The following is a 24954-nucleotide window of genomic DNA, read 5'->3' as shown; positions in this document are numbered from 1 at the left end:
GACGCGTTCGTTCGCTGCGGGTTGTTTTATTGTTGAACACGCAGAGCGCGGCTGTTAATTCGTTAATTACCCTCCCATAATGTAACATAATTTAACAATTAAAAGACTTTGGTCCGGCCCCGCCCTTCCCGTCATGGCGCCTCTTTCCGACACTCGGCATCTGTGACGTCATCGCCCTGCTCCGGCGGGCGGAAGTGACGTCTTTATCCCGCGCTGCTCGGCCCAGTCTCCGGTGGCGGCGGCGGTGAGTGGGCCCGGCGGGGCCTGGGCCGCGGCGGCGGCTCCGGGCGGGGAGGCCGGGGAGGAGCCGGGGGCGCCGGGCGGGGAGGGCTCGGGGGGGGCGGGGGCGCCGGGCGGGGAGGGCCGGGGGGCTGCCCTGTCACCCGCGGCCGCTCGGGGCGAGGCCGCCGAGCAGCGGTTCCCGTCACCCTCCCGGTACCGGAGCGGTACGTGAGGGCCGGGCCCCGCGGCCGCCTCAGGGAAACACCGGCCCTGGACTATGGACGGTGCTTTTATTTGGCTCCTAAGCTCGGCTTATAGATTTCAACCGCACTTTTCTGGTTCGGCATAAGGCCCACTTGACTTTACTGGAAGATCCATTAAGCGTGTGTCTGCTATAAGAAGTCAGCCTAGAGCAGGCGAGGTGTGCTGGGCTGCGCACTTTGTGCAGGGTTCGTTAACGTCCTGTTCTTTTTCAGAGCGCTTGTTTTTAATTCAAATGGGTGATGAAAAGGATTCTTGGAAAGTGAAAACTTTAGATGAAATTCTTCAGGAAAAAAAGCGAAGGAAGGAGCAAGAGGAGAAGGCAGAGATAAAACGTATGAAAAATGTAAGTTGTCCTTTAATGTACAACCTTTTCCAACGAAACCCGGGGAACTTCAGTGCCAAGATGCTCATTTTCTGACCAGAATGAGGCTTCTTGCCCAGTCAGTGGTTTTCCTCTGTGCTCTTGTGTGTGTTTTGTGTGATCTCTCATTCCAAAATGTGACAAAAATACGGCACTCTGCTGAGGTCCCATTGGCCTTGTGCTATATGCTGTGCTCTGGTTCATAGTAGTTGGTTAGAAAAGGTAAATAAATTGATGCAGTTAACTGGAAGTTGCAGTTCAAATAAAAATCTTTCAAAGATCTTAAAGAAGAATGGGTTTAAATAATTCTTCTTCAATAACTATCATGTTACTATTTGTTTTTGTATGGCTACGCACAAAGTAACATTCTTTTGGAAAAAAAAACCCATAGTAGTTAATGAAATCCCCCTTAATCATTGTTTAATTTTGTCTAATTACATTGAACTTATAGAAGTTCAGCTATAATTGCAATCAGACTGTATTTGGCTGCTTACAGCTATGAGATCTCTGCCTTATAATTCAGTGTACGTTAGTGGTGTGACCGGTTTGGAATGGAAGAGGACCATTTAAATATTTTCATTTTGTGACCTAGAAGTTAATTGCATTTTGTTCTCACCCTTTCTTCTCTTTGTGTCACAGTCCGATGACAGAGATTCCAAGCGGGATTCTCTCGAAGAGGGGGAGTTGAGAGATCATCGCATGGAAATAACAATCAGAAACTCACCTTACAGGAGGGAAGACTCCATGGAAGACAGGTAAGTAAAAGAGAATAACAGTCTGTTTGACAGTCCGTGTCACCTTCCTGAGTTTATTAATTTGTCTTGTGTTTTAGAGGAGAAGAAGATGATTCCTTAGCTATCAAACCACCGCAGCAAATGTCACGGAAAGAAAAAACCCATCATAGAAAAGATGAGAAGAGGAAAGAGAAACGTAGACACCGTAGTCACTCGGCAGAAGGTGGTTATTACTACACGCGTATAACGTTTGTGGTGGTTTCCCAAGGTGAAGCCGAACGGACACTATGTAGAAATTAAATAACAATAACTACAAACTAAAGAAAACACGTTAGGTGGATAAGACAAAGGAATTTAAACTTGCATTGTTTCTTTGATTGCATATAATGCCTTTATGCGGATGACACAGGTTTGTATGTGTTTGAGATCTTAGAATCTTTCAGTTTCCCAACACCCTTTCAGATCAGGATTTTTCCATTTAGAAAATAACAGACAGCATTAAAGTAGGTTACCATAAATTTCATTTTTTCTAGGTTTGCTTTTTAAAAATAGGAGCGCCAAATATTCTGAAGAGTAACACTCCAAAATTCATTTTTGTTTGTTTAGGGAAACATGCCAGAGTGAAAGAGAAAGAACGGGAACATGAGCGTAGGAAGAGACATAGAGAAGAGCAGGATAAAGCGCGTCGTGAATGGGAAAGACAGAAACGGAGAGAACTGGCAAGGGAGCATTCCAGGAGGGAGAGGTACACATGTCCCTCCTCCCCGGGACAGACCGACAGACGTGGACAGCGTCCTCCTCTAAATCTGTCTCTAACCTTTCATTGTTCTGAAATGACATACAAATTCAGAGCAAAATCTTGTGCTGCCACAGCCATGTTCCTGTGAACGTGTTGTCTAATGAAAGTGTGTTCTGGACTTTTAATTACCTTTCTAAGTGGCTTCACTGCAACAGATACTTCTAGGTGAATTCATTGCCAGTGTGTCACTATCATGGAGAAAAAGAAAGCACAAACCAGATTTGCATAGTACCAGGGGATTTATTAACTGAACTGGCTTAATTTCTGTTTAAATCCTGATAAGGGTGCAGAAGCTCCTGTGCTTTAGCGCTCATGGTCTTTGTCTTTGGAACACTGTTTTTAAATGATCAGCTGAAAGGCTGCGTCTGGTTTTGACTGCTGTGCAGTCAGTGAAATCCATGGCCCTGTAGTTTGTTACGGCAAAAGTTTTCCTCTATTTCATAAACTGAATTTGCAGCGGGCCGTAACATAACAAAAAATCGTTATTTTCTAGAGATCGTCTGGAGCAGCTCGAGCGAGAGCGAGAAAGGAAAATCAGAGAGCAGCAGAAAGAACAAAGGGAGCAAAAGGAACGGGAAAGGCGAGCTGAGGAAAGGCGTAAGGAACGGGAAGCCAGAAGAGAAGGTAACTGTCTCTGTGTAAATGTTGGTTTGGCTCGCTGTCTGCTGACGCAGTGCTGGGATGGAGGGATAAAAAGTGGTTTTTACGTTGGTCAGTGCTAGGATTTAAAAAAATCAAAGCTGGGGTCTTTCAGTGTGGGATAGGAAAAAAATCTTAAGTTCTATATGGGGAAATAAAACCATGTTGCATGCCTTAAACATCCCAGTGTACTGATCGGTCTGTGAGACTTTCTTTGCCTCTCTCCATTAGTCTGGCTTCCTATAGGAACAAGATTTATGTAACTGACATTGTCTCTATGTGTGCGTGTTTGTGTATCCGTCACGATCTGAACTCTTTGGTGAGTCTAACCCAATCTGATAGAGATTGAAGTCTCAGAATTAAGTGTTTTAAGCATTTGGGGAAGTAAATTGCCAAGGGAGGGTAAGGGATCGTGTAAGCACTCCAGCCGTGGAAATGGCTGTAGTGGAGTCAAGTGCAGCAGATCTGATAACCGAGCAATTTAATGTCACTTCTACACGTGCACCCGCACTTTGTATCAGGTGCTCGCTGTCTGAGGTCAGATGGGTTTTGGTTAAAGGATCTATCTCTGTTTGTCCCAGCGGTCAGAGGTAAAAATCAGAGCCCACTCCTATGATCAAGTGATGAAGATTGTTCAAGAGTAGCAGAGGAAGCCAAATTTATTGCTGTTCTTTCTAGTTTGGTTCATACCGACCAGCTCGTTTTTGTGCTTGGTATTTACGCTGATATTGCTCAATCTGTCTGGCCTTGCATTTTAGCTGTTTTTATTGTTGTAAACGTTCTGCCGGCTCCTTCTAAACTTTAGGTGGTTTTATTCTTTTATGTATCTTCCTGATCTGTCCACTTCTCTCTCTGGCATTCATGCCTCAGTTTCAGGGTGTTCCCTGTGTGGTACGTGGGGCATCTTGCTTCTCTTTCCCACGTATAGCAGCGCTTTTCTTTGCAAATGCATATTTTATTGTGCATAAGGTGAATCGTAGTCCTTTGTTCTCCTAGGTATAGTTAGATTCCACTTCCACTCCTGCCCAGCACCCTTTAGTTGGTGAGGAAGAGTGAAAAGCGTGCAAAGCAGGTGGTTGTGGCAGACAGAAGTATTGTCATTAGGGCAGGGCGATGTAACAATTTCTTCTGGTTTTGTTTTCACTAGTTTCTGCACACCATAGAACAGTGAGGGAAGAATATGGAGACAAAGTAAAAATGAGACCCTGGAGTCGCAGCCCATTACGACAGCAAAGAGACAAGCTTGAGCAAGCAGATAGCAGGAAACCAGGTAGCATTTGCCACGTTATCATGTCTTTGCCTGCGGGTTAGGAGGAGATCTTCGGGGTAGTGTTTAAATTTGAGTGGGAAACTTCTGTCCCTGGTGCTCTGCTGCAAGTACTGTGCACTCAGCCCGGGCGGCATCGCTCTGGGATGTTCCTGGATATGTACAATGTCCTGTGTTCTAAAGCAGCGCTGGTTCTGCAGGTGATTGTGCAAGTGACAAATTGAATGGATCTTTCCTTTTTTAGTAGCAGCAGTAGTCATTTTAAACATTTCGAAGTGAGTTACTTCATTCAACGATGAAAGAAGCAGCTGACTGAATGTTTAAAATGTTGTAGTTTGATTCCCTGGCAGATTAAAAAGGGCTTGTTTTCATTAGCTCCAGTTGGCTTTGTTGCCAGGATCTAAGCTACCTTAAAGCATTTCCCTACAGGGATCAATATAGTTTAAGCATCAGTGATATTGTCACCTTGTAGAAAAAAAATCAATGCTTAAGGCAGTATTCTGGTTAGACAGGGAACTCTGTTTTCTAAGCCAGAAAATGGTCTTTCCCCGGCCTAGAAGGTCCTGTGAGTAAAGAACTTGCACAATTGACATTAAAGTGTCTTTGGTTAAAGCAGAGAAGCTCCGTGTCTGCCGTGTTGATGTGTGTGGCTGTACCAGTCAGTGTAAGTGTTTAAAGGAAGCTCATTGCAGAACGTCCCACCCAAAAGCCCAAGTGCAGGCGCTCAGTCCCTTGACGCTGCCGTCTGACTGATCAACGGCCATTCACACATGTTAGTTCATTCTCACACGTTAGTGAGACCGTGTTGTGGTGACACGTGTGACCATGTTACTGTTTCATTTATTGACTGATTGATTTTAATTAATCTTCGAAGGGCTTAGGCATATGTCATGTTTGAAAAACAGAAGTATTGCACATTTTTGGCTGTTGATCCTGCACCAGTGCAAGTCAGAAAAGCCATTTGTCTTTTGAGCTGAGTCTGCAGTTTTTTTTTAGGGCTCTGTATTTTCAAACCAGCATGTTCAGCCCTAATTTAATGTCCAGAGCAAGTAAAGCGGTGATCTGGGTATTCGGAGTCTTACAAGTGATATTCAGTCAGCACCCTGTTTGTAATTTTTGTGGTCTCAGCAGTAAAAGAAGAGAAACCAGAAGAGAGAGATCCCCTTTCCGACCTGCAGGACATCAGTGACAGCGAGAGAAAAACCAGCTCTGCAGAGTCTTCCTCAGGTGATTAAGTGCAATTTCTAGATGTAATTAATTGTCCAGTTGTCTGTTGAGGAGCCGCTGTTGTTAGAGCGTGTACTTAGTTGTGTGTTTGGTTATTCCTGAACAGAATCTGGATCGGGCTCAGAAGAAGAGGAGGAGGAATCCAGCAGCGAAGGGTCTGAGGAAGAGGGAGAGGAAGAGGAGGAGGAGGAGGAGGAGGAGACGGGCAGCAATTCTGAGGAGGTGTCTGAGCAGTCAGCCGGTGAGGGACATAAAGCAGGTCCTAGAATAGCGCGTTATGATCCTCTGTGTTATTCCGTATTGTTTTATTGGAACATTCTCCTTTTCTCTTAGTCTGGGATAGGCTGAGACCTCACAGGCCAAGATAACTATAAAGAAAAGAACCAAACCAAGTCCAAGTCATGTTCTATCCTTTCATAGAGAGGTAATACCAGTTCTTCATCTAAGAAGCCAGATTAGAAAACTGAAAGCCCTTTTTGTCTTCCTAAGCGGTGTAAGGCTGACAGTTTGAGTAATTTTGTAATATAAGAAATATTCTGTAGAGAACAATTCTGCACTGATTTGAGGGCTGGTGAAATACAGATGTCTCTGTCATTTTCAGTTATTTTTTGGTTGCAAATTTCAGGGTTTTTTTCTTGCCAGTACAAGTAAATGAACATAATAGTAAAAGCTTTAGTAAAAAAAGTCCAATTACAGCCATTGTTGTAATTGATGAGTAAAGAAAAGGCACCAAAGCGTGCTGTGATGGCTGGGTACTTTTCTTTAAAATCAATTACAGTTAATAAGCAAATATTCTGAAGTTTCCTGGCTTAATTTATTCACCTGCCCCCATCCCTGAATTCCCAGATAACTGGTAAGAATTATGTTCCCCGTTGGAGTCAGGGGAAGCGTTTGGTTCCCAAGTGAAACAGAACCATTTTCACAAGTGATCTGCCCTACAAACAGCTCCGCAGTGTTGCGTTTATTCAGTTGAACTTGATTCTGTTTTGCAGAAGAGGTGAGCGAAGAAGAAATGAGTGAAGAGGAGGAACAGGAGAATGGAAACCACATCCCAGTTGGTACAGTGCAAATACTGAATATTTGAAGAAGTGTTTGGCTGAATTTTTGCATTTAAAATGTATTTCTTGTTGCAGCTTTGCCATCATTCTAAAGCGTCCTATGTTGGGCATTTTGGGGCCATTCTCATGTCAGAATCAGGAATTCTTTGAAATCTGTTCAAATGTTTAGAGGAAATCAGATCCTACTCTAATGAGTGAATGTTTCCTTCTTTTTTCATGTTGAGTCTCCCATCCTTTCATCAAAGCAGCTTTGCAGTCAGAATGAGAGATGCTGCCTCAGTTTTCTCTTTCATTCTATTAGTGTAAAGATTATTTTTCTGACACGTTGGCAATTGTATGCACGTGACTGGAAATGAGTTCTTGAAAGCATCACCTCAAAGCGGAGAAATGAGGCTTCTCATTGAACTTTGCTGCTACAGTCACTAAAGTGACGTAAATCACACGCCTGTCTCTTGCAGCGATCAGTGTTTCGCTACCTTTGTGTGTCTAAAGCTGAATTTAATTGTTCCAGACGGTCTTTCTGTGACTGATTCTGACTTTTGAAGTTACAGAGTCGAGATTTGACCGCGATTCTGCGGGGAGCGAAGCGGAGGAGGAGGAGGCCGGGGAGGGCAGCCCGCACTCCAACGCCATGACCGAGGGGGAGTACGTGCCCGACTCGCCCGCGTCCTCCCCCATCGAGCTGAAACAAGAGCTGCCCAAGTATCTTCCTGCGCTGCAGGTAGAGGATCCTGTGAAGGATGCTTGAGAGAATCACAGGCAAACGGATGTTTTAACTTCATAAACGCGTATTCGTGCGTGAGATAGTGTATGGGAAGAACGTGCCTTGCTGACTCAGCACCACCAAATGCACGTTTCTGTGTGAAATATTGCTGGCTTGTTTTGAGGAGGAAAAAATGTGCATGGAGCAAAAGTGAGACGAGTCTTAGATCCAGATAAGAATGTAATAATACATTTGATACTCTGAAATGTTGGTGTCGCTATCTGGAAATAGATGCTTCAGAGAGAAGAGTTCTGTTCATGTGCAGAGAAACTGCTGGGTGGTTCTTTCTGTAGCCAACAGCAAAGTGTAGAAATAGGAAAAGAAAGGATACTTTTATGAATGGAACTATCTGAAAGGTGTCAGTTTAAGGTGCTGAGCTGCTGCCTTTGCGTCAGATATTTCAGTTCATTCTCTGCAAAGTGAATGAGTGAAGAGTTAGTAGATTAACTATCTTATTTCATTAAAACACAAACTCTTCTCACTTGATGTAGCCGTATTGTTGAATTATCTTGGTACATTTTTACTATTCCTCTGAAGTTGCCAAAGTTTACCATATATCTTAAAAAAGACATGTGGAGGAGTAAATGTCTGTCTATCTGTCTGTTTTTTTCAGGGGTGTCGTAGCGTGGAGGAATTTCAGTGTTTGAACAGGATTGAAGAAGGAACATACGGCGTCGTGTACAGAGCAAAAGACAAGAAGACTGGTCAGTACAAGCCAGTTCCAATTATTCTCTTAACGTGTGTTTTATTAGCTGTGTGATGGGAGATCTGCAGCTCGTAATTCTGTTTCCTTTGCAGATGAAATTGTGGCTCTGAAGCGCCTGAAGATGGAGAAGGAAAAGGAAGGCTTTCCCATCACTTCTCTGAGGGAAATAAATACGATTCTGAAAGCACAACATCTAAATATTGTCACAGTCAGGGTAAGGCCACAACCTGCTATTTCAAATGTATTTTTGTTCTTGAAATATTGCTTCTTGGCTTTTAAAATGCCTTATAAAATGTTAGCATTTGTAGCAGAGCTTGTTTCTGTAAACACTTGTATATTACTCATAAACTGTATAGACAGTACTTGCCTCTGCATACCCTGATGTTTTGCACAAGTGAGTTGTGGGGTGTTTTTTTTTTTTTTTAAATTCATTTTTGCATGTTTTTGAATACTGTCTGCTTGTTCTGATCATTTGTTTCTCTGCTGTAGGAAATCGTCGTAGGTAGTAATATGGATAAAATCTATATTGTAATGAACTACGTAGAACACGACCTCAAGAGTCTGATGGAAACAATGAAGCAACCATTCCTGCCAGGTACTGTTTGCCATCGTCTCCTCTGACTCTTCAGACTGGAAAACTGGCCAACAAAACCTCAGTGTCTGTCCAGATTAATTCTGCTCTGTGGTTTAACTGCTCTTGTTCTGTGCCATATTTTTACGGTGCAATCTGTGCTGTGCTTTTGACCCCCACCTCCTTTTCTGTTCTTCAGACAAAAAAGTTAAAGATATATTTCTTAAACGCGTTTGGCTTCTTTTTCTAATTTCAGGTGAAGTGAAAACCTTGATGATTCAGTTACTGCGAGGAGTCAAACACCTTCACGACAACTGGATTCTTCACCGAGACTTGAAAACTTCCAACCTGTTGCTCAGTCATTCAGGCATTTTAAAGGTAAGAATTGCTTTTAAAGCATATGAAATCCCCACACTCATGAAAAAGCTTTTATTGCAGAATTACACTGCATTATAGCTGTAAAAAAGAGTGAACTTCACCGTTTAAGAGGCTGCCCTGCCACAACTCTGAGTTTTATGCCAGGATGTGACAAATAAGCTGGGTCTAGTGAACACTGAGTTCTTTATAGCGATAGTAAATAGTATGGTCGATGTTGGGAATGCTGCTGATGACCCGTTTTCATCGAGGTTGGCGATTTTGGCCTGGCGCGGGAGTACGGGTCTCCGCTGAAGCCGTACACGCCGGTGGTGGTGACGCTTTGGTACCGGGCGCCGGAGCTGCTGCTTGGAGCCAAGGTATTTTATAATATATGAACAAAGTAGGAGTATGCTTGATGCTTGATGTTGATTTAGAGGTAGAAATTCTGAATCTTCAGTATTATTTTTCCTAATATCACAGCTAAAAAGGTTCAGCTACTGACAGAGGGTGGGTGACAGATTGGGTTTTGAATTCTTTTACTGGAATGATCGTGTGTGTTCTCGTCAGAGCGGTGGGATCCTTAAAAACAAAAACCCAACCAAACCAACAACACTCCTCTCCCCAAACAACTCAGTACAAGTATCCTACTGATTTTATAAGGTCTATTCTATTCCTTCTTTTCAGGAATACTCGACAGCGATAGACATGTGGTCAGTGGGGTGTATATTTGGAGAGCTCTTAACGCAGAAACCGCTCTTTCCGGGGAAGTCAGAAATCGATCAGATTAACAAAGTTTTTAAGGTAACGTTTCTAACCTCTCCGGATTCTAACTGACTGGTTTTAGAACAGCAAGAAATTCAAAGTGCTTGTTGCTTTTTGACAGAGATCTAGCCTCAATAAAAGGCTCATTACTCTGATTATTGTTTTAGAGTACTTACAGTAGGCTATGATAGGTGTTTTGTCTGTTTTCACTGGCTGCTTAACAGCTCCTACAGCTACATCATGAATAGGCAAAGGCTGCACTCTAGAATGAGTTTTTTGAGGAGATATTTTAATTTACAGGATCTGGGTACTCCAAGTGAAAAAATCTGGCCCGGTTACAACGAGCTGCCGGCAGTGAAGAAGATGACGTTCACGGAATATCCCTACAACAACCTCCGCAAGAGGTTCGGGGCGCTGCTCTCGGACCAGGGCTTCGATCTGATGAACAAGTAAGTGCTGGAGCTGCGTCCTTGGGAAAACGTGATCCCATGTGGGGACAGGACTCGTGGTGGAGCCTGGAATTCAGTGCATTTAACCTTAGCGTTCCTTGCAGTGCTGTTGCTCACATTGTGCTCTCAGCACCTGCTGCTAAACCTCAGTCTGAGATTATTGTTGTACCTATATCCTAGAAGAACAGAGAAATGTTTTAGTAGTAGCAATCTTGTTTCTTTCCTAGATTTTGATAAAAATCAGAAAATTCTAAGTTGTGTTTCTGAAGAATGTATAACTTTTGGGCTAATTTTTTTCTTCTTTTGCCCCTCTTTTCTTCCCTATTTCATTGTCTTCCTAAATTCTTTTCAGCTTCTTGACATACTACCCAGCCAGAAGGATCACTGCCGAAGACGGTTTGAAGCACGAGTATTTCCGAGAGACTCCCCTTCCTATCGACCCCTCCATGTTCCCCACCTGGCCAGCAAAAAGCGAACAGCAAAGGGTGAAACGCGGCACGAGCCCCCGGCCGCCCGAGGGGGGGCTGGGCTACAGCCAGCTGGTGAGTGGAGCAGAGTCCTCAGGTCCTCAGACATGTCCAAATCCCCATTTTGGAACACTTCACATGGTCAGCATTTGCTGAGCCTTCTGGGGGTTGGGATCCTGTGACTCCCCTGTACTTGCGTGAATAAGACACGATAAAGCCCAGCGGTCCCTCTCTCTTTTCAAAGGGCACGGCCAGTTACTGTTGTGCTCACAGAATCAGAATTTCAGTACGTAATCTGAGAAAGAAATGATGCCTGCTTTTATCACAGCGCAGGACAATTTTTCTTTGCAAAGCATACATTGTTTTACACTTTCAACTAAGCTTTCAAAGCTGCAAAGTTATTTTTTGTAAAAAAAATCCAGAGCCTGCTAAGGTTGTTGTTGAGATTTTGGTGTTGGTAAACGCATCCGCGCACTTACTGACAAATGAATTGTGCTTGGTTTTGACAGGGTGATGATGATCTCAAAGACACAGGTTTTCATCTGACCACCACAAATCAAGGAGCGTCTGCTGCAGGACCCGGGTTCAGCCTCAAGTTTTAAGCTCAACATGAAGGAAGGGGGAAAAGAATAAAAAGCCCCATTCCCGTGAGTGGATTTGAGTGGGTTTGTGAGCGCCACAGTTCTGTTCTTCGCATCGGGGACACTCGATGTTTTTCATGTGTGAAGAAAAGTCCAATGTCATCACAGATTCAAAGGCTCTTGCTGGGTGTGGAGTCGTAACTTCTGCATTCCATTAGCGGACTGGAGTGAACCTGAGAAGCCAAGGATCGTTACCAAATCCGACAAAGGAAAACTTGAAGTACAATCCTGGAACAGCTTCTGGTTTATTTTTAAGTTTTTTTTGTTTTGTTGGGTTTGTTTTGTTTTTGTTTTTCCTTGTACATTTGTAGAATTAAAATACATTTTTAATTGTTTAAGTGTGCAGGATTTCAGTTCATCACATGCAGCAAACTTGGATGTTGGTGAGGTTGTTAGAGGGGGAACTTATTCCCCCACTTCCCTCAAATCTGTGCTGATGCTACTACAGCAGATTGTCAGCCTGGGCAAACAACTTCTGGGTTTTATTTTCAATTTATTTAAAGTAAATTGTATGTGTCTGAATAGTCAGGGCAAAAAAACATAACAGTTCTGAGGTTTTCTTTCCAGCGAGGCTGGGTTGGGCTCAGTACTCTCACTATTTCTGGGTGCACTGCTGAGCCAAACCCTGTTTGTGTTGTAAACATGTATTTACAATGGCACCGGTACAGAATGAATCTATTGCTTTATAAACCAAAAAGATTTAATATGGAAAATTGAAACTTGTCTTTTCCATAGAAAGTTCTTTTAAATATTCCTTTTCCAGACCAAGAAGAGCTCAGCAAGGCTGATGGTTTAATGCCATGTCATTATACAAACCCCAGGAAAGCTGCTGTGCTGGAATTTCACATCCTTTGAAGTCTCTGTTTTCCAAGGCAATCGCTCTCTTCTGGGAACAGGAGGATTTGGAAAACACCGGGGTATTGGTGCAATCAGAACTGGGCACCGGTCCAGTCAAAGGATTAACTTCAATTATAAACATTCTATCAGTTTCAGCACATTTTAAGAGTTTTTCTGGGTAAAGGAATTGGGATGTACCAGAACTGTGGTAGATTTTGAAACCAGCAGCGTTGTGGCTTTTTTTTGTTCCTGGGCAGGAATGCAGAGCTGTTTCTGGTCAGGCCTGACCGCTCGCTTCGTACTGAAGGAGAACCAGCTCTCTCACTGGTCTGGTAAGTGAAGTGTCCATGATTTTAGCACAATTCCTGACTCTACAAACAAATGCTGGAGTGCACGAGGCTTTGCCATCGATACTAGTGCTATTTTCCTGTTGGACATGGCACATTTACCTCATCCCTTGGGGGACAGTGATGGAATTACCTCATCTCTGGTGAAGGAGCTGAGATCAGACAGCAAATGCCAAGATGGGAGGAGCTGCAGCTGTAGGTCAAGACTCTATTGGGGTAAGAAGACGTGAGTCGTAAATACAAACCCCAGGAAAGCTGCTGAAAGATGTCCTGGGCATGCTTAAACTGAACACGTTGAAATGCAGAATGCAGTCATTAGAAAAGGTTTGTTGTGACCATACATCCTCCTTCTGACAAGCAAAGAAAAAGCAATACTAGGTCTTACACTGTTCTCCTAAGTTCTTCTACTGCTTTGCACCAGGATCTAAAAAAATGTCAGCAAAACACTTACAGATATAACCGCTCGCCTTCCTTCCACACCCCTGCGCTGCAGCATCAGCTGTTCATCCCTTTGGGGAGTTCTGTTCTGTTTCCAGCAGTCCATGCTGATCCACAGAGTTTAACTGCAAAATCTGACACTTTAACATGTTTTTTTTTTTAATTCTCTGTATAGCACATACTTGATACAAGTTTTACATTCCAGTAATCAAGTCTCAGAGTCCCTTATGCCAAGGAAACGTTTTGAATTTGCAACAACCGGCAGTGATCGAGTGCTCGTTCCAGGGCCTTTGTTAGTGCTTCAGTCTGATTCTCCAGGAGTAAGTAGTCAGGATTCTTTCTTTTTTCTTTACTATACAAGTGTAAGTTCCTTCATTAATTGCATTTGCAATGATGCTCATGTGATCTTCATTCAAGGATAAGTAACCTGGATATGAGTATTCCAGCAGCTCCTTGTCTTTGTACCAGCTGTCAGAAGAAAAGTAATAGACATTATAGAAAAGTAATAGAAGTGATGGAATTTAAACTACAAGCTGTCTAGTACAGTGCAGGATGTGTTCATGGTTCTTCCTCCTAGTAAGTTTTGCTGAATGAGTTTGCAGCACAGATGGGACTTTACCAAAACCAGGTTAGATTTTGCCGTGTGTTTCAGGGAGGTGAAGCGGTTACAACAGGGCACTATCCTGAGCCATTTAGAAGCTCGAATCTTACTGAAAGTTGATGGGAATTCGGGTCCTCAGTCTAAACTAACTCATGACCTTGGGCACATCTCTCTGGTTTAGATACAACCAGAGATAAGATGCTTGTACGTTAGTAAGAACTAACCAACTAATTAATTGAGAAGGTAAATTTAAGATACTATTTTTTTTGCAGAATATGGGCTAGAGAATTTGACTTGATGGTAAGAAAGACCTTTGTGCCATGAACTGGACTTTATCCTGTTTCAAGCCAGCTTGCTGGTTTCTGACAGCTCTGCTTTCAGCCCAACTGCCTGGCAGCGCTATAACAGGATCTGCACCCTCCTTCCTCAGCCACCGCTCTTTGGGTGCCAAACGAGAGTGACACGCTCCAGAAGACAAACTTTACGCTCCTCCTTCCTCATCCTTTTTTGGTCTGTGAGCTGCAAAGTCTCCTACAGGACTGGAATAAAGAACAGAGCACTTACTAAACTTTGCCTTTTTTATGAATGATCTTCTGGCCGCAGCGGAAGGTGACGTTCCTGCCTTCAGACACCGTCTTGGTTTTTGTCCTTGGCGGGGGCAGCGTAGGGGGGACCGTTGGAAATGGGAATTCTGGCCACAGGTGAGCAAGAAATGGCACAAGTTAGCAGAGCCCATTGCCAAGCGTCCGTCATTGCAAAACGTTTCCACAGGATTATGTTCTCACCTAAGGAACCTTAGAGTTATTAATTTAAAAATGCCTCCTACTGAGCAGTTTTGGATAGACCCGTAACATCATTCATATGCAAAGGTAACGATTTTGTGGCTTGTAAACGGACAGAGGTGGATGAAAATCAACTTGCCTGTTTCATATATATGGAAGAGTATATGAACAATCACATAGAATACATGAGGTTTTAATTATCTGACTGCATCTTGGCATTAATCTGGTCTAAAAAATAGCCCCGTACTGGAGAAGGAGGCACTAGTCATACGGAATTGAGAAACTCCCTCTCATTGGCTCAGTTAAACTAGAGAAGAACGGGACAGTTTAATGTTCTAGTCCACAGATCCTTAAATGTAAAAGCTGCTTCTTTCTAAGCCTTGATCTTGGCTCAAATAGATGAGACAATCTGTGCGTCTCATTAGAGCTGTCAGCCACTTGCCTCTACTGCTCTCTAGTGTGGAACTAAGACCCCGCCTATCCCTGCAAACTCCGCTTAACTTGAACCTCCTCCCTCTGTGCAAACCCCACAAGAAAATGCGATCGATACCGTAACAGAAGTCGCAGGTGGACGGACAGTGCTTCTTCATCAGCTTCTTGCGTTTCTCACAGAAACCTTTTTGCGCCCATGATGGGCACATGAATAATCTGTCTTTACATCCTGAAACAGAAAGAGAAAAGGCATTAGAGGGATTGGGGTGGAGACTGTTCCTTTGGAGAATCAAATTTCACCTAAATCAGACTGAATCTAAACCAGGAGTACAAGAACCAGAGCGCGGTGCCGTTACTATATGAGCAGTGGGCCAGATATTGAGCTGTTTTCATGCAGTAGCATCAGTGATTCAAGAGCTGCTGTTCCAAGTCCTACACCAGATATTGTTTGAAGAGGAGCAGGCAAATGTGGCAGAGCTTGAGAGAATCTTGCCACAGCATGTTCGCTTTGCAGGGACTTTTATCGTATTGTATCAACACATCTGAGTCCAGCCTAAAGGTTAATTAACAGCTATTTCCCTTCTCCCTTTGCCTGTTTTTCCTTTCCCTTTGCACACTTGATTGATGTTTGAAAACGTACAAATGCAAGTCAGGGTGCTCTGTGGCTAAAACTGGACTTTTATTGTTGTATAAGCCACAGCACAAAAGACCCAAAGAGTCCTTTTAACTCTACTTTGCATAGAAAAGGAGCAATATCCCTCCTACCTACTGTTCCTGCCAAACGTGAGGGTCCAACCCCCTGAGAGCCCCCAAGCGTCCAGTGACTCCTCAGGCAACCCTTTGCAGCCCCTTCTCACCGTAGAGCCGGTGGATTCCCCAGACCTCATCCTGAGAAATGCTCTTTTTCCCGGTCAGGGTGGCGTTGATGTGCATGAGGGCGCTGGGGTTCAGCGAGTGCATGAGCCCCAAGGCGTGTCCGATTTCGTGAGCTGCGACGTGGACCAGGTCGGTGAGCCAGACGCCTGGGAGGGAAATGGAAAACCAGCGGCATTGAATGGTGAAGGGCTTCTGCTAGTCCTGCGTTAACACCACAGGAAATATTTGAGCACCAGGACGAGAAGGACAAAGTCTCTATGTCACCTAAAAAAATCTCCTCTTTTTATTTGTAGAAAAGAAGAGTATCATACTTTCAAAAAAAGTACTGAATTAGTCATATAATAATGAACTGAATTTGCTAGTTAGTAAGGGATCATCTTCATTTAAAATAATGAATAATGAATAAAATGAATAAAATAATGCCAAACTATAAGTAACACAGTTTTAGGTGCCCACAAATGCAAAAATGACCCAGGAAAACTGAACTGTAAAGAGCTGTGCCAGCGAGTTGAAGTAAAATCACGCAGCCCTTCTCTGAGCTGCACCCGCCTGGGCAGATATCATTGAGGATGTGGCTGAACGGTTGTGCCCGCTGCATTATTTGGGAAGAAAGGGCCCTCGCAGCAGTTCAGTCACGGAACAAGTCAAACAACTTCCCACACTACAGAAAATCACCACCCTTTCCGTTGTCTCTTTCCCATATTAGATAAATCCAACCGGCACGAATGATGTGCTCCCTGCGACATGTGTCACCTTTTTTCCAGCTGAAGCGCGTGTTCCCCAGGATCCAGTACTCGTGGTCATCGAAGTGGATCTCCCCGTGGGGCGGGAAGAAGGCGTGGGCCAGCTCCCCGGTGGGGCCGTCGAAGCAGTGGTGGATCAGCGACTGCAGACAGTCCGTGTGGTTGATGGAGTAGAAGCCTGTGAAGAACAGAAACAGCTTTAGTGTACTGAGCAGGATAAACCCGCCAGGACACAGACAGCTGTAAACTTGTGGTATCTCACATGTTTTCCACCCTACGGAGCCAGAAAAGGAAAAAGAAATGCAAAGCAACTGTCAGGACTGATGATTGTGATGCAAACTGCTCAGCCCTGCGATGACCCTGGATTTAGAGCTGTTCCCAGAGGACACAAACAAGTCCTTTGCGGAAAGGAACGCTGAGCTCTTTTTGCAACATCGCATGGAATTTGTTTTTTGGGGAGGGAAAGAGCAGTTGGACGGTGAGATGATTGATAACCCCAGGATGCAATTGTTCTGTTTCAAATATAAATAAACAGCCTTAGAGCCGTAGCTGCTTGGTGACCTTTTGCCAGCACGGTGGTGGCGTCGCAGTGAACCCCGTGGCCACTGGACCAGGGCCACCCGGGCCCACGTGTGGCCGAGTGGCGTCACCAGCACGAGAGTGAGGAGCGTGTTGCGAAACAATGGTAAATCTGGTTAGTGCAGCGCTGCTGCCATCTGCACAGGAAATCGTTACTTCACACAGACCATAAATCCGAGGAACAATTCACATCTGGGCTTGAGACTAAGCAGATAACGCCTCAGCTCGGACGTCTCTGTAGGCCGGGAGAACTCAGGAGGTAACTGCTCACAGCAGAGGGAAAAGATGGAGCTTCCGCAGGGTCAACCAAAGGGAGACCAAAACCAGAAACAAGCTGGAATCCATCGCTTAGCTCTGTGTGACTGGGATTTGTCATTTCACCTTCCCATATTCGCCTTCCCCACCTGCAGAACTGAGATAATCCTGTCCCAGTGGCAGCTTTTGAGCGTTAATTCTCATCAAATACCTAAAGCTTCCCGACCGCAAGATTTACGGATAGTGTTAACGATATTAACATTTCCTTAGAGCAACTAGAAGTAGTTTTTCCATCTGCCTAAAGGCAAATGATGCCCCAAACCTTATCCAAGAGGCCCTGCTGAGCCCACACAACCATCTGCCTCGCAACTCCTGCTTTACACCCTGGAATTCTACAGGTCCCCGGTGGGATGACCACGCGCAATCGTCCCACCAGCCTCACCTATCTTCAGGTCGCTGGCGGCGTGGCGCGGCACCTCCCTGAAGCTGAAGGGCGAGACTTCGCTCCACATGCGGAAAGCGGCTGCCAGGCCCCTGCGCGTGTCCCTGGCGCTGAGGAGGTTTCTGGGGAAGGACAAGATCCTGCAGGGACACACAACAACGTCAGGAAACGCTCTTCCCTTCTCAAACAGCAGCTGAAGGCTCTCGAGGCCGCATCAGGCAACCCGGTCTTCCCATTCACTCTAAAAGGTTCAAAACAGGAGTAGCTTGAACTGGATATCACAAACATTTAATAAAACCCCCGCAGGGACTAATATTTTACTGATATTCTTTACAGTCGTGTTCTGGACTACAGCTTTTCCCCTTCCTCAGGCACATCATTTTAAACAAGGTTCACTTGGAAAGCTCTTTTTATCCCAGCCCTCCCAGTGCGTTGCACAGTGTTGCTGCAAAACAACTGCATTTCAATAGCGGTAACTCCTCTTCATCACAATTAGGCTACAAGGGATGTGCATTATACTCTCCATCAAAACTTTTGCAAGAGAAACAAGCTATTTCCTTTGGAAAAAATCTCATTGCTTGGGAGAGAGACTCGTGAGAGGTTTTTGCTACAGGTATTGATCCAGCTGAACTGTAAGAGAACTGGTGCGGGATGGCAAAACCCCTGTTTGTATCACAGAAATGTATCGATGGCCCCTAGAAACTTACCTTGTCCCAAAAGAAGATCTGCATTCAGGAAATTGCCTGAAGCGAAGCAATTGGGAAAAGCTGTGTATATTCTAGTATTCCCTCTGGCTGTTTTTTAGCTACGCTCTTTATGTTCTCCCTCCGTCCCAGCACATCCTAAAGGGAGCAGAAGGTTTCGTATCAAGCCAGGCTGTTACTGAGTGTAAACCTGGACAATTCAGACTGTCACGAGGCTCAGACTGTTTGGGATGAGCGTAAAGGGAGATTTACGGTCTCTGCTCAGAGTGAAGGAGGCAGGTTGATGCCACCCACTTGTTCTTTGGGCTCACAGCAGAACTGACCCCACTGGGAAAATCAATATTGTAGAAAAACTTCCTGCTTCAGAGCGGCTTTGGCGCTCTCCATTCACTACCAAATAGATTAGCAACATCCATACGGTTAGTATCTATACCCAGGACAAACGCAGAGCCCAGCGTCACTCTTAGAGCTCGTGCAAGTCCATACTTGTAGGTCAGGTTGAAGTGGTCCCATTTCAGCTGCCCTGGGGTGATCGTGTATCGTTTTCTGCGGCCCGCAGGCTGAGGTGGGAAAGCCGGGCTGTGCAAAGCAGAGGCGCTCGCTCCGTGAACACCAGGGGATGCGGCATCTTCCTTAAAAGACAAAACAGAAGGTTGAAAGAGATGGGAGAGACAGTGAATAACTACCAGGTCCAGGGTGTTTGGAGGCTGGGGAACACAACAGGCACAGACGGAGCAGGATCGAGGCCATGGCGAGTTCTGCGGCTCTTCCTGGAAAGTTTTCATTTCCTTTGCACTTGGTTATTGCTCTCCAGCCTCGCCACGGGAGAGATTAAATACCGGACAAATGAGTAAAACAGGCAAGGCTGTGTGCAGAGGGCTCTTTATAGAGCTGCACTGTGGATCTGAAATGCCTTCCAAGCAAATAGGAGCCCTAGAAACCTTGGAGTGCATTGAAAGCCGTCATACAGTAAAAGACAAAAACTGGTGACAGGTCTGACTCAAACTGTAAAAGCCTTTTAGTCTTGAGCAGTGGAGGTGAAAAAATGGGACCCAACACATGTTATTCACCCTGTGCAGTCAGACCTCCATTAATTTACTTAATTGAGCTGTAATGAATATAATTAATTCCCCTCTCGCACTCTTAGTCAGGCACTTCCCCTCTCAGAAACTGAACAGTAACGTGACTCTGTGACTTGGTACCAATTAGCAAGAGCACGTGATGCAAACAAGGGCTGCTATTGCCAGCATCCTCATAAACACAAACAGCAGGAGAGGATGCGAGCGCTTGGAGAAGACTGGTTTTTTAATAAAAGATAAATTTAAACTAAAAGCAAAAATTGAGATCGGATTCTGAGAGCCCCAGAGCCTTGCTACAGCTCCCTCTGAAGACCAGTTTGTCCCAGCGAGTCTTGCTAATAGATGGACCTTGAAAAGGAGTTAATAGCAGCTAATAGTTCCGTAGGTCCAGCATTAACTCAGCTTAGCTCTGACACCACGAGCTCTGCCTGGAGCTCCCAGGAACGCTCGGCTGCCGCAGAAATCAGAACATCCACTTGCCACATCACACAGGGCTGGGCAAGCAAAGGTACCCAGAACAGCCAAAGCTCCGAGGGAAAACCACCCAAACCCTGTGCGCGTTGGTTGCCTGCAAGCTGCACACACACCTCTAATAATCGACTCTACTTGGATGCTTAATTACCTTGCGGGATCCTTTGCAAAAAGGGATTCAAACAGCCATACACAGATTTGGTTGCCTTGGACGTTATTCGCATATTGTTTAGATTGCTTTCTGGGTGTTATGTGTCTTCTAAAAAGAATACACATCACATATATTTGATGCCCCCGCTCCCCTTTCAAGCATTCGAGAATGAGATCCTTTCCCCTACCTGGCTCTCCTGAACTGCAGCTCCGGCTGGGTCTCCCACAACAGCCAGCAAAGCCACCGCAGGGACAATGCAGAAAACCCCCACCATGGCTCTACAGCCATTGCTCCTCTTCTTGTCAGCCGAGAGGAAGCTCTTCCTTCTGGCTGCACAAAACTGTTCTGCTTGGTCCATGTCGCCCTTTAACACAAAAGCATTAAAGAGAGATGTGACAGCCACCAAGACATCCTCCTCACAGAATGTGCTGCTAATCCTTTTGCTCACAGTTGCATTTGGAGCGGTTGTGAGCAGCTCCGCAGCTCCTGCCAAAGCTGTGCAGAACCACTGGAGTTTCAAACAGCCCTAAGCAAAAAAATGCAGACTTTACATTGAGCTGCTTTCCAATGTGCCAAAGATTCTCTCAGCCTCTGCCAAGAGGTTTCATATTTCTGCAGCTGAACGTTGGGAAGCAAAGCAGCAAAATGAAACAAGCTGGGATGGACATAAACCCTTTAACTGACTGGATAATCAGCAGAGGACAAATCTGCACTTGCCAGCTCTATGTAATGAAAATTTGGGGGAGGGGGCAGCAAAAGGAATCCAGAAGCCAGCATCACGCCCTTGGAATGTTTCGTTAGGGATGCTTAACGCTCAAAGAGCTGCCACTTGTCAGGGGCTGTGGGAGCAGGATGAAGAATGAGATGCTGTGAGGGAACAGGCAGCCGGCTCTGCCTGGGAAACAGGGTTACAGACAACAGTAAATATCGACCCCCTCATCCACGACATTTGGCAAGTGACCTGTAAAGTCACGGTGTACCTGGGAGCTACACAGCACGGGGTTTTCATGCTGAGAAAGAAGTGTTTGCAGAATCATACTGATTTGGGGTACCTCAGAAAGACAGACTTGGAGAAAAGCTCAGCTTGTCTCTAACTGTTCGCCTCTCTACGGCATCTCCGGGCTGCAGACAACAGGTCAGCTCAGGACTTTGTAAAAGCTTACTCAGAAATCCCCAGGTTTTCAGAAACAGCTGCACTTTTCCGCCCCGTCACCGAGTGCTGGGCACTCCTGATCCGGGGCGTCCTCGGCCAAACTGCTCTGAGCAGGCAGCAAAGCAACTCTGTGATCTCCCCGTTTGCCAAGCAGCTCCCAGTAAAGCAGCACTGGCTCTAAAGAAAAACTCTGCCAGCAAACAATATCTGGAGCTTTAGTAAACGGGCATTCTTGAGGATCTCATTGTTTCTGAATACTTATTCATGCAGCCAAGGCTTCTCCCATGAGTTACTGAAATATTCTGAAGTGGGACAGAGCTCAGACTGTACATTAACCATTTATTTTCTTGCACCACGTGCTGCGGAGATGACTCAGGACCCCTGTGACATTTGGGATCCCGCTTCCCCGGGGAGGCAGCAGGTTCCACCTCGATGGATGAAAGCGAGAGCCGGGTTTCTTGGAAAGCACACAGCTTGCTGTCCCCCCGGGGAAGCGCTGGGAATGCGCTGTGCCCATCCCCAGCAAACTCAGCGTCTGTGCGTCCAACTTCACCAAACTGGCTGCAGAACGCCTTCAAAACTTCTAGAACTTAAGCCAAATATTTGCTCAGAAACCAGCTCAGCAGTAGAGCCAAGATAAACCTCAGTTATTATGGCAATGAGAGTCAGATGGGGAAAGCTCTTCTGCTGAGGTGTTCAGAACTTAAGAGATGCAACTCGCGGAGCTGAGGAGACACACGAACTCCACGCTGTGCTCGCCAGCGACGCTTCTGATAAAGTCACCGCGCATCTGGGCTCTTCAGTGCATGACCCTCAGTGCTGCTGCTGGTAGAAAAGCAAAACTGCAGGTTTAGGCTTAGTTCGTTAATACTGTAGTTGTTGAATTAGAAGCACAGCTCCCTTCTGTAGGTATCTTAAGGATTATTAGAACCAGAGCGCACATCTGTTGACATTTCATCCATGTTTCCTGCCCTGGGTTAAGAACATCCTGGCTTTGCCAAGACATAATTGTGCCTAAAAGACTCTCAAATGCAGCCATTGGTGGCCTCAATCTACAGCGCTTGTCAGAATTTAAGCCTCGTTCAGACACTTCAGACAAGTCCCAGAGTCCCCTCTGCCTGCGCCAAGGGAAAGAGGTTACTCAGAACTCCAGAGATTTCTCTCTGTCTTCTCCAATACCTGAACATCTTCTCCCTGCTCTACCTGGCAGCCTGAGCCCCTCAAACGACACCTTTTCTGCAAGTGCAGAAACTGCTGCTGTGACTTTGGAGTTCGGATGAATTTTAGAGGTCTCAGCTTCTCGAGTGCGGATATTTGGTTTGGAGTACAGGCAAGAACTGTCATCCTGACTATATTTGGACAGAAAAGCATTCCTGGCTCTGGTTTCTGCACAGCGTCTCAAAGCAATGGAACACATTACACTTTGAGGGAATCCATCTGGTGTAACGGGGAATTGGAAAGGAGGGCAGGGAACAGAACCGACTCCGCTTTGTCCTCACCCTGTCGGCAGCAGCGACCTGGGTATCATTGCGGGGAGCTGGGATTTCTAAGCAAACACGGATGCACGTCCCAAGGTCCCTGCACGCAATAAATGTCACATGAAAAGCTCTAAACAGCTGTCAGGAGAGAATGAATGTTGTATAAAATCCGCCAAGAGTCGCCCAGAGGCTCTGGAGAACATAAAGGACCGGATCATTCGCACAACACTATGCACTTTCCTTGTTAAATCACCTCAGTCTTGCTTTGCTATTTTCAGTCTTAATTGCCGAAATGTTTAGAGTGGGGCTGACATATCAAACACAACATATGGCCACCTTCCCAAGGGCGAGTTTTAGCTCAAAATAAATACTTTCTCACTTCCGTGGATTATTCTTAGCATTTCTCTCCTCCCCTTCATTCAGCATTGCTAACACTAAATGTTACTTTAGCACTATTTCTAAACGGTTCTCATTTGCCACATTTAAAAGGAAAGTTGGCCCTGGTGCACGGGCCAGGAATCCCATTGGCACCGCTTCGTTCAAGTCCCCAGGATGATGTAAGAACGATCTATTACAACATATCTATATGTACCACATCATATCTCATGCTAGGAGGCACTACACAGAGAACAACCACTCGTGCTGGAACTGCAGCTGTCTGAATACCCCAAATAAACCTCACCTCTCACAAAACCTCTTACTTAATCATGGATTAAGTGCATATTATTCAGCACTCGAACAAACCGCTCTCATTAGCTTCCCCGTCGTGAACTGGGAGTTCTATACGGAGGTGGAGAAGAATAAGGACCCAAGATGTGATGGTGTCCAATGGCTCACGGCATCCGCGTCCCATCCCTCGGGCACCAGCCCAGCCCAGCGCGGGCTGGGGAGGGAGCACACGCAGCTGAATGTGATTTACCACATACTGGCTCCCTGGTGGCCCATGCGAAAAGAATTAGCAAATCCCCATATAGCTCCTATTTTAAAAAGCACTCGCATATTTATCCCTGCGTCTCACAACTTGGGGGGAAAAGCAAAAACAACCACCCAACCTTTTTGTGTGGTTCCTGTGGGAACGGCAGTTAAAACTTGGACTTTTTCAGTGGGTCATGGACTAAAAAGGATTTGATCTGCTGCATCAAGGAGCAACATTCCCCAGGGAGGCGGAGAATAAAACTGTTCTGTATTCCCCAAGCATCCTCCCGCTTTCTATCCCGCAGCCCCTCGTGATCAGCATCTGCTGATGTTCCTAGAAAAATCCACGCTCTGCTGCATAGCAAATGAGCCGAAAACAAGGGGCTGCTCCAGCTGGCGAGGAAAGTGGAATATTTTGCTTAACTGTCAATTGGAGCTGCAGCTCTCAGAAGTGCCTGACCTCGTGTTACCAAAGAGACGTGGGCCTGACCTCAGCCAGAAGCTCAGCGGCCCCGTCGTGGCCACGTAGCAAGTAGAATTTCAGGAATGAAATGAGGGAGAAGTTTTTCTCAATACACAGAATAAAGTGTGTCCATAGGAACAATTGCTTCCCTGGGGGCGGATGTTTTTGGTGCTGCTCTTCGGTGGGCTGCGTTAATGAGCTGTAATCCACTTGTGGATGGATCAATCCTCCTGAAATCCTATAGTGGGAACACAATCAAACGAGAGATGGGTTGTTCTCCTGACCGGTCATCTCCCTCTCCACTCCCTCAGTCTCACGCTGTCTGTAAAACGCAGAGTTTTGGCCTCGCTTCCCAAGGAAATGCTTTAGAAACCCTGGTTCCGAGTATGAGATGAGCTATATTTAAAGTTTTTACACCAGGAAGACTGAGCAAGATCCTTCCCTTTCAAAACCATCGCTGTACCTTGCACACAGAGCTGCAGTCGGGGTGGCAGCAGCCTCAGGGAAAACAGGAGCTCCCCAGCACGTCTGTGGGACACCGACCGGTGACAAACATCAAGCGGAAAGTTACTCACTGTCCACACGGATTAACCGATTTGCCAAACCCATACCTGGCACACGCGGCATCCTGTCGCCTCATCGCGTTCCTGGGGCTCCACCGACCACCCTGGCCCTCCTGGGTCGTGCTGCAGCCGTTCCCTTCTTCTCACTGGAAAACGAAAGGGTCAAAATGGTGCTGAGCCGCTCAGCTCTTGCTCCTCCAAAGCAACCACGGCAAGAAGAGGGAAATGAAAGAAGAAACTCCCAACCTGAAAGTTCTCTTTACGAGCAGCAGTTCTCAAGCAGGTATATTATGCTGCACAAAATTCCAGCTCTATCTCGGCCATGCAATGAGTTTCAGATATGAAAACAAGATCAGGA

The 24954-nt window shown here is 45.6% G+C and overlaps 2 protein-coding genes across 8 annotated transcripts; one reads left to right on the top strand and one right to left on the bottom strand.

Moving 5' to 3' along the window:
* The first annotated feature begins 219 nt into the window (after positions 1–219).
* On the top strand, positions 220–11625 carry CDK11B (cyclin dependent kinase 11B). 5 transcript variants are annotated; one of them, XM_082069975.1, is made up of 20 exons: positions 220–244; positions 699–829; positions 1487–1602; positions 1680–1804; positions 2188–2326; positions 2874–3004; positions 4167–4289; positions 5418–5513; positions 5620–5754; positions 6506–6571; positions 7123–7292; positions 7948–8038; positions 8133–8254; positions 8530–8635; positions 8868–8989; positions 9238–9345; positions 9653–9769; positions 10031–10179; positions 10532–10721; positions 11156–11625. In XM_082069975.1, exons 2-20 carry the CDS (start codon positions 719–721, stop codon positions 11246–11248), a joined length of 2310 nt encoding a protein of 769 aa, XP_081926101.1. In that variant the 5' UTR covers positions 220–244; positions 699–718; the 3' UTR covers positions 11249–11625. The 5 variants fall into 5 exon arrangements, with proteins under 5 accessions (XP_081926101.1, XP_081926099.1, XP_081926100.1 ...); XM_082069973.1 differs by having other exon boundaries at positions 7117–7292; XM_082069974.1 differs by having other exon boundaries at positions 5415–5513.
* A 135-nt stretch (positions 11626–11760) lies between these two features.
* On the bottom strand, positions 11761–24703 carry MMP23B (matrix metallopeptidase 23B). 3 transcript variants are annotated; one of them, XM_082069979.1, is made up of 9 exons: positions 24645–24703; positions 20212–20388; positions 18810–18955; positions 17620–17759; positions 16354–16521; positions 15582–15746; positions 14843–14953; positions 14075–14201; positions 11761–13377 (listed from the first exon to the last, which is right to left on the bottom strand). In XM_082069979.1, exons 2-9 carry the CDS (start codon positions 20380–20382, stop codon positions 13203–13205), a joined length of 1203 nt encoding a protein of 400 aa, XP_081926105.1. In that variant the 5' UTR covers positions 20383–20388; positions 24645–24703; the 3' UTR covers positions 11761–13202. The 3 variants fall into 3 exon arrangements, with proteins under 3 accessions (XP_081926105.1, XP_081926104.1, XP_081926103.1); XM_082069978.1 differs by lacking the exon at positions 24645–24703 and adding an exon at positions 20576–20635; XM_082069977.1 differs by lacking the exon at positions 24645–24703 and adding an exon at positions 20473–20564.
* Between the last annotated feature and the right edge of the window lie 251 nt (positions 24704–24954).

Source organism: Streptopelia decaocto (genome assembly GCF_964273445.1).
Source record: "Streptopelia decaocto genome assembly, chromosome: 20".
In the NCBI taxonomy this organism is placed as follows: domain Eukaryota; kingdom Metazoa; phylum Chordata; class Aves; order Columbiformes; family Columbidae; genus Streptopelia; species Streptopelia decaocto.
The sequence above is the reverse complement of the archived record's forward strand: the minus strand, read 5'-3'. Positions and strand labels throughout refer to the sequence as shown.